This window comes from Tursiops truncatus, chromosome 3, assembly GCF_011762595.2.
Source record: "Tursiops truncatus isolate mTurTru1 chromosome 3, mTurTru1.mat.Y, whole genome shotgun sequence".
NCBI classification, from domain to species: Eukaryota; Metazoa; Chordata; class Mammalia; order Artiodactyla; family Delphinidae; genus Tursiops; species Tursiops truncatus.
The window spans coordinates 69,308,717-69,326,320 of NC_047036.1; the positions used below are offsets into that span (position 1 = coordinate 69,308,717).

The following is a 17,604-nucleotide window of genomic DNA, read 5'->3' on the forward strand; positions in this document are numbered from 1 at the left end:
TTCTTTAAAAATGACCAGAGTTCAATGTATATGATGAATAAACCACTGATCATTTAAAGATCTTATCTGAGTTACTGTTCAAGACATAAGTCATTGCCTTTAATGTAATTAATAGTTAGCTCTTTTGAAAGATGTATGGCAGTTTTAGGAAGTATTCAATTTTATTGTGGGGATATAGGTTAAAAATTCATTAAAGAACATGGCAATTCTATATGGTAGTAACAGAGACCAAATGCTCAACCAAAATGACATGCTACCTGCTTTCAAAGTGGGACCAAAATATTTATTTCAGTGAATTTACTGAATTTTGAATATACACTTATGATTTTGAACTTGCACCACCAAATACCTGAGGCACTCAGTCTTGTTTTAGACATGTAAATTGAAAAAGAGCTAAACTTAATTTCCTTATGTTAGTTTTTATTTTCTTTCGGTCATGTGCTCTTTTAAGAGTCTGATGATTTTCTCCCAGGAAAAATAAGCACTAAAGCACATAAGCACTTGCATGCACAGTTTTGCAGTAATTCTTATTTTTTGTATTGAACATGAAATTACTTGGTAGTAAATGCCTTGGATAGATGATTGGAACTATTAGTAATTTACATAAAAATGACGTCTGATATTCTAAGTGTTCATTGTGCTTTCCTAAAAGCAATCAAGTTCTGATCTTTTCTGTCATTAGGACTTAAACAGAGAAAAGGTAAAAAAGCATCTTAGTGGTAAAAGTCACTGCCAATTGCAGATGTCAAAAAGACTTCTCTAAAATTAGTATGAAAATATTTAATACATGATAATTTGCTTCTGTATGACTATTCAAGATCGTGCCTATTAAATGAAAAATAGTGCATGTGTATTGATTTTGATTAGGTACACAAATATTTCAGTTGTTTTGAATCTACTTTTGTAAGCTTTTGGTACTATTTTATTATAGTTATGACTTTTTAATGTTTAATCAGAAGCATTACTTAAGTACAGAGTGTTCTTAAATAAAATTCACTTTAACTTTTTTAGACTTTTCTTTTGCAAACAGAATGTAGTAGTTTTAGCCAGTAACCCCATCTGTGGTTAGAGTATTCTTTCCAAGTTATGACAGGTGTAGACTTATTAACCAGAAGTCAGTGCTGCACATTTCTGCCCTGTATTTTTATGTAATAAAGACAAGCAACATCATGGATGGTTGTGCCTCATAAACCAGAAAATACAAAAAGAAATTGCCTTAAAATTATCTTTATTTTAAAAAAGTTTTAGGAATTCTCTGGTGGTCCAGTGGTTAGGACTTGGCGCTTTCATTGCCCTGGCAATGAAATCTAGGTTCAGTCCCTGGTCGGGGAACTAAATCCTGCAAGCCGTGCAGTGCAGCCAAAAAAAAAAACCAAACCAAAACAATCAAAAGTTCCTGGTGAAAATTTTACATATGTTTTTGACTTTTGAATGTATTTTGTAATTGTACTACTTAACGCTTTTTCTTTTTTAATTTGATAATTAGGGAATAAAACTAACAGCTTAATTTTTATAGTTGGTCAAGTCTGCAGTTTTCTTGTGAGGCCATCAGATAATACTCCTGGTGACTATTCACTTTATTTTCGGACCAATGAAAATATTCAGCGATTTAAAATATGTCCAACACCAAACAATCAGTTTATGATGGGAGGTCGATATTATAACAGGTAAGTTGTGAGAAATTTTTAGTTTTACTTTTGGCAAGGAGAGTTGAAATCTTGATAATATAATATATCAGAATCAAAATTATATAAAAGTTTCTGACTTTGTAATATTTAAAATTATAAGACATTTAATATAATTTAGTAGTAGTCATATCCAAGAATTCTTTAGCTAGTGTCAAATGTGAATATAAATTAATAACTTTTTATTTCCTTCCAAAATTATGTAATTTTTTGATTAGTTATGCACAAGTTATTTGAAGCAAATTTGCTAAATCCATACATTATCTGTAGGACAGCAGAACATTTAATCTAAGAAAAAGAAAATATATTACCGTTTTTTATCAGTGAGACATTTTAATAGGTCACTCTTTAAGAATCTTTTTACCTGAGACTTATTAATAATGTTACCCCAAAATAATTGGGTTGTTCTCAAGTTGGTATTATTTGTAATTATTGGTTCCTACTTCTCACCTTTAAAATTCTTGGTAAACTCTTTGCTTGTCCCAAAACTCAGGTTGGACTTCATTCACTTGATTAGGAAAACCATTTAATAGAAAAAAACATATGATAGAATGTCAGCTGTGTTTTTTTCTGCATAATAGAAAGTAATCTTTCATTTTATTTCTGAGTGTAAACGTTTTCCCATTCCGGATAACTCTGGAGTAGAATGATTTTCCTCTTTTGGAGGCTAGTGTAAGCTAAAATGCCGGCATTTTCCTAGTTTAATGCCTTAAAATAAAACAGAGCAAAAAACCTAAAACAAGTTCTGTTGCTTGCCAGTTATTCAGTGGATAGTGAGTGATACGACATCAGATGGAAGATGAGTGTAGACGATTGGACCTTTTCACACACCTCATATATGAGCTGCTTGAACCCCTTCTAGCATTACAGTCTGATCTAGACATCCTCACTGAAAATCTAGCTAGGTGCAGTTTGAGCTCTCTATGAAGGTAAATTAAATTTTCCCATTGTCCAGGTTTCTAGGGGCATAGAATATATAAAACAATAAATTGAAAACATTCTTAACTGAATTGATAAATGTTTGCATGGAGTTTTTTTTAAGATAAAGTATTTTACATTAATTCTGGTGGAAGTTTGTTTTGCTTGATTTAAACTTCTTTACGATACACATTCTCTAAAGATGAAAATTCTTCCTACACAATGGAGGCAGCCTGTAAAATGTATAAAGGTAGTCTCTTTTGTTGATAAAGACCAGAATGAAACAGGAAGAAATACATATTTGAAGTATATTTCTTTCCAAATTATTAGTCTGCTTGCAAAATTATGATTTAAATTTTTTTCAAATATATGTTAATGTAGTGTCCGTGGTCATTCCCCCAAATTAGACTGTTTATTCCCCTTGTATATGTTCATCTTATAAAATTCAGGAGTATTGTTGTTGTTAGCTTTAATATTAAAAAAATCATTTTTAAAGGAAAGCTGGAACTATGTGACCCTCATGCCTAGAAAATGGCAGTTTTTATAATTGTTTTGGAAATACATACTCCATTTCAGCATTAATGTCAGTGATGAAGTAATTTCTAAGAAGATACACCTTTATGATTATCACTTATTGTTTAGATATGGAAGTGTAAAGTTGGATTATCCAATAAATCTGTAACAGAGCCAAATTCTGCTGACCTGTCTCCACATTAACTCTACATTAGTCTTCAGGCAAAGAGAAGTAGCAGTTATGTCCGTTTCATTTAGAAACTACATTGTTGAGACATAACTTTAATATTCCTATATTTAAAATTTTAGAAAAGTAGGAGAGGCATTTAACAACAAATATAATTCAGTAAACATTTATTGAGTGATCTACTTTTTGAAGTGTATTATACAGATCTGTGCATATATAGTAAAGAAAAAAGATACTGTTCCTACGTTATTAGTGCTCAGGTCTTCTAGAAAAGATGGTAAGCTGACTGATAAATTCAAGGATGTACAACTATGCATAGGAGAATCAGTGGGAAGAGAGTAGTTGAGATGGTGATTAAGAAGGGAGAGGGAAGATTTTGGTCAGACGTTTAAGATTACTAACATGTAGTGTTCAAGAAGAGAGAGAGTTATATTTATTAAAAAGTAAATTATTAAAATGAAAGTACAGGATATAGTATCTCTAGAAACTCACAGTTATTTTACAGGTTTATAGTTAACATGTTTTAATTTTCTGAGTTGTAAATCTGATTTCATGCCTAGAACTATGGAATGTCTAGGAAATTTTTGTTTGTTGTGTCTCTCTTGACTGTTTCCTTAGGCATATCTGGGTAGACTATGAACTAAAGAGTAATTAAAAAAAAAAATTCTTGGAAGTCCAGGTCATTGGTAAAAAATATATCTGATTGGTTGCCACATGCTTGTAAATTTGCTCCTGGACAGTCTGAACTGTATGTACTCCATGCAGTAGTATTCTGTTCTTTCAGCTCATGGTCAAGAATTATATCGTAACATTGAGGTGCTACACAGAATAGATTGCATTTACAGTTGTAGAGCCAGAGACCTTGGATATTTTCTCAGATTTGGTGCCTTTTGCTTTGAAACACATAGTCATCTCTGTTGTGGTACCTAGGTATCTTCAAATGTATTCTTTCTGATTTTCGTTTTTCTTTAGTGTTAACATTTTTCCTTTAAAAACGTATAACCTTCTTTGTCCTTCTGTGATAATACCTTTTTACTTTTCTCATTCCCCTACCCCCTCCTGTTAAATGCTACATCTGGTATTTAGTTCATATTCATCCATAATTTTTTTATTAATCTTTCAAATCTTCTATTTGCTTTTTAACATTATACTTTATTTATATTTAGTTTAAAATAATTTTGTAGTATAGCAGATATTTTATTATTAGAGATATATATGTGTGTGTATATATGTATATGTATCTCCAAAGATAAAAGACAACATATGTTCCAATTATTTTTTCAGTAGGAAGAACTGTGAAAAAAAATCAAGTGATAAATATATATCCAATTATATATATATATACATATATATATAAATATATATATAAATATATATGTGTGTGTGTTTATTCCAATTATTGGATCAGTAGGAAGAACATGAAAAAAACCAAGGGGTAAATTAATGAGATCTGTTTTGAGAAATGTTGCGTAGCTGTCGTTAAATACCAATTCCTCTAGTGTATTAAAGGACAGTTTAAAATTCTAGAATTTACATATTCAGGACAATAAAATGACAAACTGATCATGAGAAACATTTTATATTTAAAAAACTCGTTATGTTATGTTAAAATTTGTGTTAAAATACATTATATAATGTTATTTTCAGTTTTGTTTTATTTGTAGTATTTCCCAAATATTAAGAATATTGTATAGCACTTTTTATCAAAATCATCAATAGGCCCTTCCTACTGTAGTGATAATCCTACATATAAGGTTAGCTCCTGGTCTTTCTGTCTTTCTTTCTTCCTTTTTTTTTTTAAATTTGTTTCTGCTTTCACCTGCTATTTATGTCTCATGACCTAACTCCATCTGATTAATATAAAAGCAGAATATGTAAATGTTTTGATGATAAAAATTCTTGAAGTTTACCTGAATTCACTACTTGCTAAAAATAAATGCCGTTTGTCTGTCGGTTTTTCTTTCTCAGTCTCTCAGATACTTTTGTTTAAAAAAAAAAAAAAAGACTTTTAATCATTTCCTCACGTATAGTGGTGCTTTGAGTACGTTGATGGAAAATTGAAATCTCTGACTCAAGTATTTCTGATCTGTAAACCAATAGTAGGAACATTCTTGTTTTTCTAAAGTAATGTGACTGTAATGATCATATAGTCTGTTAATGTATTCTGGTTATATACTTTGGAAAAGACTTGCAAATAGAGAATCCTTGCTAACAAGGTTTGGTGTATCTTTAAGATTTGCAATTTTTATGAGACAAATTATGTCAATGTTAGTAATTTTTATTTTAACAGCATTGGGGACATCATAGATCACTATCGAAAAGAACAAATTGTTGAAGGGTATTATCTTAAGGAACCTGTACCAATGCAGGTCAGTGTTGTTTTTCTTTTAACAATAATTAGCATTTTATTTTAAAATGCATTTTTGGTGATATGTTTATGCACACATCCATGCATTTGAAATTGGATAAAATTTAAAACTGCAGATTATACAGATTCTTTCAGAAAGTGAATACTTATAAGCGAATCTCTTAGTTTTTATTTATGTTGGTTCTAGATAATTATTAGGAAGTCCTTGGTGGCTTTTTGAGAATAGAAGCAGTGGTGGGGACAGAAGCCTAGTTGCACTGGGTCAAGGAGTGAGTTTGTTGGAGGCAAAAGTGGAGACAGCCAGGATAAATCACAGCCAGGCTTATCTAGGTGAGACTGGTAAGAAAAGAAAATAAATTAAAAAATGATAGCTAGAAGATGATGTAGGGCCAAAAGACCTTTAAACTTTTTATTTCTTTGTTTTATTTGCCTGTAGTTTTATGGTGAGAAATTTTTGAGCATGTCTCTGTACTCGGGAGGAGAGTGACAGTGGTGGGTGAGGGATGGGGTAATGGCAATACCCCACGTACAAGGTCCTAGGGAAGGCAAGAGTGGCTGAAGTCCAGAACATAAGAAGACAGGCCTTGAACAAGAGGGCCTGTTGAATACTGGTTGCTTAATGCATAGGGTGATTGATTAGCTTCTGTTTCTTGCCCATGATACTTCCTAAAGTGTGGTGGGAAAAGGTTGTAGCAGGGGTTAGAAAAAGGTACTTCAAAGGAGTGATTAAGAATTTTCCTATGTGGAAAATGGAGGTAGTGATATTCTAGGGACATAAAGAAAGATTGTGAGAGGTTTTGGGTACCCCACTAAACTTTCACAGTGATTTGTAGTGTCTCGAGCTTCTCAATATTTCTTCCTCCGAACAAGTTAGTTTCTGATGGTTATAGCCTACTATTCATTGCAGCTGCTGAAGGCGGGGGGGGGGGGGGGTCATCATTATTCTGATGCTTAATATAAATTTAAGAATCATCATCTTGAAACATTTTAATGTATCTTGCTTCAGTTCCTCATGCTTTTCTGGTAGAATGTAAAGTTCAGGAGGGCAAGTGTTTTGTGTTGTATTCCTAGTGCCTAGAATAGTACTAGGCATTAGGTATTCAATCAATATTAATTGAATGAATAGCTCCTTTCCAACAGGAAGCACTCACTTCATCCTCTGAATTATCACTAATGTGTCTTATTGTGTTTGTTGCTGTCTCCATGTCAGTTTCTTCCTCTCTGCCTATCTAAATCCTGCAAGTTTAAGATCCATCTCAAGTTTTACTTCCTTGTTGACACCCTCCTAGTATCTGTAGTTAGCAATGATGTACCACTTTTGTTGGCAGTTCTGGCGGACTTTGACCAATTTTTTTTAAAACCACATAGTGCGGTATGTGCTTTCTAGAAACCACAGCTTAGGATCTTTTTATTAGGAATCAGAGGTGCCTTTACCTACAAATGACAGATCCTGCCACTCAGTCCCATTGCTATATCCTTAAAATTCTGATTCACATTGGCTGTTTGAATTAATGATGATTTTAAATTGTTTCTAAGTCAACAAATTTTTTTAACAAATTTTATTTTATTGGCCCACAAGTTAAGTCATGCATTTTTCCCATCCTGAATTTATGCTTAGAATTTTCTAATTTAATTTTTTACAGTTGGAAAAATAGCATTTGACATCTAGTAAACTTAAACTTTATACTTATGTTATGAGATAGTTTTAAGAATTACTTCAAATATACAGTGAGCCTCATTCTTACTTGTGTTACTGTTTCATAACTGAACAAACCTCAGATTATTGTCATCTGCAAAAATGCCTATAATGCTTTGAATACTTCAGAAATAACAAATGCTGATTACAGAGCAATTTGATTACTTCACAAAAACCATTAAATGCTATTTGAAGTCAATTATTTTGGGCCTGGAGTAAAAGTAGGTTACAGTAGAAGTTTGAGAATCATAACACTTACCTATCCTTCCTAGCAGGATTCTAACTATTAGAGAACCCAAAGGCTAAAAATGTCCTTTTATTAATGTAAAAGTGATTAGCTAGCAGAATCATCTCATTCCCCCTGAGGTGATCCTGCATACTCCCACTCCAGGTAAGATGCTGGAAGAGAAAGAGCAGAGTCCCTAGCTAGGTGTGCTAACTTAGTGGAACTAACACTTCAGACGAATTACAGGAAAAGAAGGAGCCTTTTGAGACAATGCACCCCACACTAAAAATATTGATATCTAACATTTTTGGAGCACTATATTCTAGGCACTGTTTCTTATACGTATTAATTTATTTAACTTTTTTTTTTTTTTTTTTGCGGTACGCGGGCTTCTCACTGTTGTGGCCTCTCCCGTTGCGGAGCACAGGCTCCGGACGTGCAGGCTCAGCAGCCATGGCTCACGGGCCCAGCCGCTCCGTGGCATGTGGGATCTTCCCGGACCGGGGCACGAACCCGTGTCCCCCGCATCGGCAGGCGGACTCTCAACCACTGCGCCACCAGGGAAGCCCTAATTTATTTAACTTTTTAAACAATTTGATGAGGTTGATCCTGTATTTATGCCCATTTTACAGATAAGGAAACTGGAACCAGAGAGTAAATTACTTAAGGCATCAGGTCATCCTTGACTCTTCTTTTTCTCTCCTACACTCTGTATCCAAACTGTCAAGAACATCATGCTGTCTGCCTTCAAAATATATCTAGAATACAACCATCACCAGAATCTGGCTTCATCTCTCTGTTTCTACTTTTGCCCCCCCTTAACACTGCACTGCAGTCAGAGGGATCCATTTAAAATGTGTCAGACCATTGCACGCCTCTGTTTAACACTTACAGGTGTTCTACATTTCATTCAGAGTAAAAGCCAGAGTCCCTGCAGTGGCATGCAAAACCCTAGAGTGGTCCTCTGAATGCTTTCTACCATCCTTCTCTCTCACTCGTCTCCACTCACGTTGGCTTCTCTGCTATTTTAAAAAATATGCCAGGATCTTGGCATTAGAATCTTTGTTCCAGCTGTTCACTCTGCTCAAAATGACTTTCCCTCAAATATCCACTCGCCTCACTCTGTTATTTCTTTCAAATTTGGCTCAGAAATCAGCTTCACAATTGAGACCTACTTGTACACATTATTTGTTGCTGCTACTTGCCCTACCCTGTAGAGCACTTACCACCTATTAACATACAATTTGCTTATTATGTTTATTACCTCTTTTCTTCATTGGTATATAAATTCCTTGGAGGTAAAGATATTTGATTTATTTACTGATGTATCTCAAGAACTAGAACAGTACCTGGCACTCAACAAACATTTATTGAATTAATTTATTAAATGAGTTTTCTTAGCCATTACGTGACAAAGGCAGGATTTACAACTGAGGTCTGGTTACAGGAGCCTGCACACCTAACCGCTATGCAAAAGCTTGCTTCAGTGGCTGTTAAACTCTCACCCGTCAGATTATCTACTTCCCCTGGGGAGTAATATATAAGACTTCCTTCTTCAGAACTGTGTACAAAGAGTAGGCTGAGAAGCCTTCCCTCCTGTCATCCAGTAATTTACTAGAACTTGGACCGTGAGGTTGTGTCCTTGCCTGTAGTGTCTTCTAATGTAGGAGTTACAGATCAGTTGATCAGCCCCTATCTTAAAATAAGTAGGAAAGACTTATATAGATTATCTTGAAATCAGATATTTAAATCCAAATGTTAGTGTAGTAATATGTCTTAAATAAACTACAAATGTGCCCCATTCTGCACCTAACAGTAAATATTATCACTACTGTAATAAAGACTGGTAAGCACAAATCTATACAACTAGGGAGGTAGTCATCACTATTTATCATCTGGGTGCGATGTATCTTTTCAAATTTTTTATATTCTTAGTCATTTTCTGAATAATTTGTAGAAGTAAGAATAAAGGTTTAGTACAAAAAAACTTTATTAGAAAATTTAATAAGAATTTAAATGTAGCAAACCCCATTTTTGTTCCATATTTCCTTGGTTATAAAGGGTTACATACTGGAAATAGAAGGCAGCTAACTGCTCATCCACTGTCATGCACGGACTTGGAACATATCCATCTTGTAAATCCAAATTTCAGATACATCTTTTATAAATTCTTATGATTACTCTGGTTCTTCTTACGTTTTTACTGTCAAAATGCAGTACTGATTCCAGATTTTAAATATATTTCAACTGGGTTCTAGTTTATGATTCTTTCTTGCTCTTCTTGCATCATCAACTGCAATACTTTTGAAAACTTTGATGGTTCATAATTTTGTTGGATAGTACAGTCTTTATTGCTTCGTAAGTGTAATACATTTTTATGTTTATAAACATCAGAATGATCAATATGGTGAATTTTAAAATTTCTACATTATATGTTTCCTTCTAGTAACCTTTGTCCATTTATAAATCATACTGAGTAAATCTTGGTGCACAATCATAAAAATTTAAAGAATCCTCATTTCCTTTTAGGAAACAGGATAATCTAGATACTTGTTACAAGTTATTGCATGATGATGTCCTTCCTATTGAATCACTAACTAGATGAGAGCACTATATTTCTTTTCCCCTAGAAATATATCATTCACTCAGCGATTCTTAGTTTGAGAAAAATCACCAAAGGAGATTACCATCTGAAGAATTACAATCTGAGATTTTGCTTATCAAAATCAATTTTATCATCACAATAGATCCCAGAGTCTTGCTGTTTCTTTGCATTTATCATCTCAGTCTTTTTATAATTGTCACACATCTTTCTTTGTCAATTTTTTTCTCTTTGCTGTTATGATCAGAAAATTAAGAATTCTGAATTTTCTTATGTGTTCAATGAAAACTAATAAAAATATAACAAAGATGGCCTTTTATACTTTTTTGAAAGATGCTACAGTAGTTGGCCACACAGTAAAAAATGCCAAAGGGTGATGCAATAGAGATGATTTATTTCACTGTTGGATCACCCTCTAGACCAAGGGCTGGCAAACTTTTCTGTAAAGGACCAGATAATAAACATTTTAGGTTTTGTGGGCCATTCAGTCTCTGTCTCAGTTACTAAACTGCCTTTGTAGTGTGAAAGCAACCACAGACAGTATGTAAAGGAATGAGCCATGGCTGTGTTCCAATAAAACCTTATGTCCAAAAACAGGCAGTAGGCTAGATTTGGTCCATGTGCTGTGGTTTGCCAGTGCCTGCTCTTTGGCATACTTGAGAATAATTGTTAAGTCATGATGAAATGGTTCCTACGATGATGAAATAGCAGAGTGTTTCAAGATATAGGAAAAATATGATTCGTGAAAATCCCATAACATATCTTAGACTTATAAAATGATCAGCTGGATCCATAAGTGTCTAAGAAAACAAAGTCATAAAATATTAATTCTTGCAAATAGTAAGAGCTGCTCAAGAAAGAAACTAAGAAACTAAAATTGGGTCCATTGGACCTTGATGGTAATATCGAAGATTGACTTATTTTGGGAAGGTCATTTATAAAGGCACTCTTCGCTTTGTATTCTTCCTGACATCATAATTCTTTTTGTTACTTGTAGGGGGGCAGGGATTTAGCATTTAACACACATACATTCCTGTAAGTTATGATGTTGTATGAAATCATGCAATAAAAACCACAGGATTATGGAAAAAAGGGGGTTAAGGGTACAACACTCAAAAACTTCATCAGTGACACATAAAGATAAGAAGCTAGTAAAAATGTAGCGTAGTTTTTATACGTGCTAAATGGGTAAGAAATATTTAAATATTACAATAAATAAGGCACTTTACCTTGAAAAAGACCTGAAGTTTACTTGTGGAAGAGGCCATCAGAAGGGCTGTAAATAGCGGGAAGTGGTACAAGGAGGATTATCTGAAATCAGATATGTTAGAACACCAGATGTGAATGGATGGGTATGGCGTGTAACACTCGGTGAAGCTGGGGAGGCTTTTAGGCTTTTGAGATGTATTTTGCATATTCCTAGGCATCTCAGTTCAGCTGGGTGCAATTTTCTGCATTCACATAGAGTTTCTCATGGATATAATTGTCCATAAGCAAACATGAATTTGCTTTATGCTCAAATTGGTTCTAATCTATCAGTTATGCTTGGACAAATTCATGTTTTCAAAACAATGTTGCTTGTAAAACTTAAAAAAAAAAACCTGTATTTTTCAAAAAAAAAGCTTATTGTCCATATTCTTGAGAAATGGTAAGTGCACTTTTTTGAAAATTTCTTTGGAAAGCAAAGATCTCTTAATAATATATATGTTACAGTATTTTAGATTTTAGTAGTAAAATTTTTTTAATGTCTAGACAGACAATCTGGTTTTTAAATTGGTAGTTTAGTAGGTTTTACTTCATTTCCATCAAGAATTCATGAAATAATTTTAGTATTTTTGAAAATTCAGGATCAAGAACAAGTACTCAATGATACAGTGGATGGCAAGGAAATTTATAATACAATTCGTCGTAAAACAAAGGATGCCTTTTATAAAAACATTGTTAAAAAAGGTTATCTTCTAAAAAAAGGTAAGTGTGAAACTTTTAAGACTAAAGATTCAATTTCAGTATTTTACCGTTAACATTTATTAGAAACATTGTACATATTGGGCATAAAACTTATCTGAGATACGTATTTAATAAGTTGGTATCTGATTCTTGAGCCCCTCTTTACCCCATAACTTTTTTTTTTTTTAAGAGAAAATTCTTATCGGCACTTGGCACATTCATAGTATTGATGTTTCTATTTTATGTATTTGCCTCAGTTTGGCATTAAGAAATGTTGGGGCATTGAGGGGTGCATGATTAATAGAAGAGTTTTTTTTCTCATGACTGGAAAAGAATGAATCCTAAGCAAGAATTTTAAAGATTTTATCATAATGAAATCTCTAAACATACTGTTAAGGTACCCTTGTCACTTACTCAGTGACTCATTAAAGCAAGCAATATAACAAAAGATATTTTTCTACAGATATATTACAGACACTTTCTCATTTTGTAAGGATTGGTGTTATTTAAGCTTTGGAATAAAAATATATTTAATTTTTAGTTTTTAGCAACAATAATTTTTATGATTTTACTATATGTGACTTCATAGTTCATTATTTGGCTAAGGGGAAACAATTTTTTTTAACAGGCAAAGGAAAAAGGTGGAAAAATTTATATTTTATCTTAGAGGGCAGTGATGCCCAACTTATTTATTTTGAAAGTGAAAAACGAGCTACAAAACCAAAAGGATTAATAGATCTCAGCGTGTGTTCTGTCTATGTTGTTCATGATAGTCTCTTTGGCAGGTAAGAAATTGGTTTCCTATTTCTTTTTGGAATTGTTTTAATAAAAAAATAGTATGTTCAGATCATTTCAAAGCATAGCAAACCAATTTGTGAAATCTGAAAATGTCACATATACTCTCTAGGGTAATTTCTGTCTTCCTTACTTATTTTAGACTAACCTATGCATAAAATTCTACTCCACTATATCACATAGAAACCTTTGGAATCTATGCCTCTCCTGTAGTAAGACTTGATCTGTATGTAGTGTGTTTCCTGCCTGCACCTACCACCACTCTTTTGAGTGACTTACTTTGAGTCTTGTCTCCTTTCCCCTATTTTATCATTCTTGGTTAACTCAGTGCATCTGATGGTAGTAGATACACTCAGTTGTACTATTAACTTGATTCCTAAGAAACTTGACATTGAGAGACAACTATAGTATAAAAACAATTATTTCAATAGGAAAGAGGAGTATTTCAGATTTGAAATAAAAACATTTTTTCTTAATGTTAGAGTTTTTAAAAAAATAAAATAATCGTATAAACTAAAGGTAAATCCTGAACAGCACAAGGCAAATTCAGCTCTTGATTACATCTAGTTTTTTGTAATAAGGGCCTTTCTTTGTATTTCACCATCAGAATTATCAATAATCCATTCTAGAGTGTTTTTAGATATATTTAGCACTTTTATTACCTATTGCTATGATGAATAAAACGCAGGCAATTAAAACAAATTTTTTTAACAACTTATGCTGCAGGATGGCATTTCTACTAGGCAACCCTAGTTTATCCTATTTAAGTGGGAAGGCTTCAAGAGAAGTACCTGTGGAGCATAAAAGCTTGTCTCATCTTTTTTTCCAAACTGTGTTTAGGAGATCACATTAGTGATTTTAACAGTTCATTTTTTAAATGGTCAGATAGGTTTGGGAAATGCTGAATTGAACAAATAATTTTCCTTACAGAGGGGCATTCTGGAGTTTTAGCCAGTGTTTGTATTGTGAATCACCAAGAGGGGAGTATAATATGCAGTATTTCATGAATTCATTGGACCTTGATACTCTCCCTTTTTTTCTCTCAAACCCTTCTTAATATCTCCTAAAAACAGCTGTTCCCCCCCCCCCCAAAAAAAAAGCAAAAAAAGTTTGGGCAAGGTAGGATTTCATAGGATTCTTTTCCCCTCCCTTTACAGTATGGGAAGCTTCGCCTTTAGATGTAGTTGGATCAGACCTCTGGCTTTTCAGTCTTTCTACTCTGCCTTACTTTGTGTGTACTGGATTCTTCTCACAAAGCTGCTTCCTTCATGATAGTGAGGTGGCAAACAGTACCAGAGAAAGGAGAAGTGAACTATTGAAAATCCTGAGAATACACTATTGTGTATTCCAGTAACTATTGAAAATCCTGAGAATACACTGTTTGTTGTGTTATCAAATAGATAGCAGTCATTGAATATTTCTCGCTTTGTGTAAGCATAGAACCCAATACACTGACTGACCTTGAGCATTTAGTTCATGAAGTCTAATGTGAAAGTTAATGGCAGCCCTCACCAGTAGAGATGACTGGTATGCACGCCTAGCCTGTGGAACACTGGACAGCACTGCTCGTTCGGCTGTTTTTCCCGGCACTTTAGTTGCACAGCTCTACAATTTTTCCAGCTTATTTTCTGTATTATTAACAGGTCTCTAAGCATTCTATCTCTTTGTATTAAACTTCTGACTTTCAATACTGCTTTACCTTTTTTTTTTTTTAACAACTTTGTTGGAGTATAAGTGCTTTACAGTGGTGTATTAGTTTCTGCTTTATAACAAAGTGATTCAGTTATACATATACATATATCTCCATATCTCTTCCCTCTTGCGTCTCCCTCCCTCCCACCCTCCCTATCCCACCCCCCTAGGTGGTCACAAAGCACCCAGATGATTTCACTGTGCTATGCGGCTGCTTCTCACTAGCTGTTTTACATTTGGTAGTATATATATGTCCATGCCACTCTCTCACTTTGTCCCAGCTTACCCTTCCCCCTCCCCACATCCTCAAGTCCATTCTCTAGTAGGTCTGCGTCTTTATTCCCATCTTGCCCCTAGGTTCTTCATGACCATTTTTTGTTTTTTTCTTAGATTCCATATATATGTGTTAGCATATGGTATTTGTTTTTCTCTTTCTGACTTAACTTCACTCTGTATGACAGACTCTAGGTCCATCCACCTCACTACAAATAACTCAGTTTTGTTTCTTTTTGTGGCTGAGTAATATTCCATTGTATGTATGTGCCACATCTTTTTTATCCATTAATCTGTTGATGGACACGTAGGTTGCTTCCATGTCCTGGCTGTAGTAAACACAGCTGCAGTGAACACTGTGGTACATGACTCTTTTTGAATTATGGTTTTCTCACGGTATATGCCCAGTAGTAGGATTGCTGGGTCGTATGGTAGTTCTATTTTTAGTTTTTTAAGGAACATCCATACTGTTCTCCATAGTGGCTGTATCAATTTACATTCCCACCAACAGTGCAAAAGGGTTCCCTTTTCTCCACAGCCTCTCCAGCACTTATTGTTTGTAGATGTTTTGATGATGGCCACTCTGACCAGTGTGAAACGATATCTCATTGTAGTTTTGATTTGCATTTCTCTAACGATTAATGATGTTGAGCATTCTTTCATGTGTTTGTTGGCAATCTGTATATCTTCTTTGGAGAAATGTCTATTTAGGTCTTCTGCCCATTTTTGGATTGGGTTCTTTGTTTTTTTGATATTGAGCTGCATGAGCTGCTTGTAAATGTTGGAGATTAATCCTTTGTCAGTTGCTTCATTTGCAAATATTTTCTCCCATTCTGAGGGTTGTCTTTTCGTCTTGTTTCTGGGTTCCTATGCTGTGCAAAAGCTTTGAAGTTTCATTAGGTCCCATTTGTTTATTTTTGTTTTTATTTCCATTTCTCTAGGAGGTGGGTCAAAAGGGATCTTGCTGTGATTTATGTCATGAAGTGTTCTGCCTATGTTTTCCTCTAAGAGTTAAATAGTGTCTAGCCTTACATTTAGGTCTTTAATCCATTTTGAGTTTATTTTTGTGTATGGTGTTAGGGAGGGTTCTAATATCATTATTTTACATATAGCTGTCCAGTTTTCCCAGAACCACTTATTGAAGAGGCTGTCTTTTCTCCATTGTATATTCTTGCCACCTTTATCAAAAATAAGGTGACTGGGCTTCCCTGGTGGCGCAGTGGTTGAGAGTCCACCTGCCGATGCAGGGGACACGGGTTCGTGCCCCGGTCCGGGAAGATCCCACATGCCAGAGCGGCTGGGCCCGTGAGCCATGGCCGCTGAGCCTGCGCGTCCGGAGCCTGTGCTCCGCAGTGGGAGAGGCCACAATGGTGAGAGGCCCACGTACCGCCAAAACAAAAACAAAACACAAAACAATAAGGTGACCATATGTGTGTGGGTTTATCTCTGGGCTTTCCATCCTGTTCCATTGATCCATATTTCTGTTTTTGTGCCAGTATCATACTGTCTTGATTACTGTAGCTTTGTAGTATAGTCTGAAGCCAGGGAGCCTGATTCCTCCAGCTCCGTTTTTCTTTCTGAAGATTGCTTTGGCTATTTGGGGCCTTTTGTGTTTCCACACAAATTGTGAGATTTTTTTGTTCTAGTTCTGTAAAAAATGCCAGTGGTAGTTTGATAGGGATTGCATTCAATCTGTAGATTGCTTTGGGTAGTAATTTTCACAATGTTGATTCTTCAAATCCAAGAACATGGTATATCTCTCCATCTATTTGTATCATCTTTAATTTCTTTCATCAGTGTCTTATAATTTTCTGCATACAGGGCTTTTGTCTCCTTAGGTAGGTTTATTCCTAGATATTTTATTCTTTTTGTTGCAGTGGTAAATGGGAGTGTTTTCTTAATTTCACTTTCAGATTTTTCATCATTAGTGTATAGGAATGCCAGAGATTTCTGTGCATAAATTTGTATCCTGCAACTTTACCAAATTCATTGATTAGCTCTAGTAGTTTTCTGGTGGCATCTTTAGGATTCTCTATATATAGTATCATGTCATCTGCAAACAGTGACAGCTTTACTTTTTCTTTTCCGATTTGGAATCCTTTTATTTCTTTTTCTTCTCTAATTGCTGTGGCTAAAACTTCCAAAACTATGTTGAATAATAGTGGTGAGAGTGGGCAACCTTGTCTTGTTCCTGATCTTACTGGAAATGGTTTCAGTTTTTCACCATTGAGGACGATGTTGGCTGTTGGTTTGTCATATATGGCCTTTATTACATTGAGGTAAGTTCCCTCTATGCCTACTTTTGGAGGGTTTTTATCATAAATGGGTGTTGAATTTTGTCGAAAGGTTTCTCTGCATCTCTTGATTTGATCATATGGTTTTTCTCCTTCAATTTGTTAATATGGTGTATCACATTGATTGATTTGCATATATTGAAGAATCCTTGCATTCCTGGGATAAACCCCACTTTATCATGGTGTATGATCCTTTTAATGTGCTGTTGGATTCTGTTTGGTAGTATTTTGTTGAGGATTTTTGCATCTATGTTTATCAGTGATTTTGGCCTATAGTTTTCTTTCTTTGTGACTTCTTTGTCTGGTTTTGGTATCAGGGTGATGGTGACCTCGTAGAATGAGTTTGGGAGTGTTCCTCCCTCTGCTATATTTTGGAAGAGTTTGAGAAGGATAGGTGTTAGCTCTTCT

The 17,604-nt window shown here is 34.4% G+C and overlaps 1 protein-coding gene across 4 annotated transcripts in view; it reads left to right on the plus strand.

Annotated features, from left to right (window-relative positions):
- Nucleotides 1-17,604, plus strand: part of RASA1 (RAS p21 protein activator 1) — a 108,843-nt gene that overhangs the window by 64,071 nt on the left and 27,168 nt on the right. For all 4 annotated transcript variants that reach the window (XM_073802277.1, XM_073802275.1, XM_073802278.1 and 1 more), the window contains exons 8-11: nucleotides 1,517-1,667; nucleotides 5,594-5,672; nucleotides 12,043-12,163; nucleotides 12,771-12,927. In XM_073802277.1, coding sequence (XP_073658378.1) covers nucleotides 1,517-1,667; nucleotides 5,594-5,672; nucleotides 12,043-12,163; nucleotides 12,771-12,927 — 508 coding nt within the window. The remainder of the gene's footprint in view (nucleotides 1-1,516; nucleotides 1,668-5,593; nucleotides 5,673-12,042; nucleotides 12,164-12,770; nucleotides 12,928-17,604) is intronic.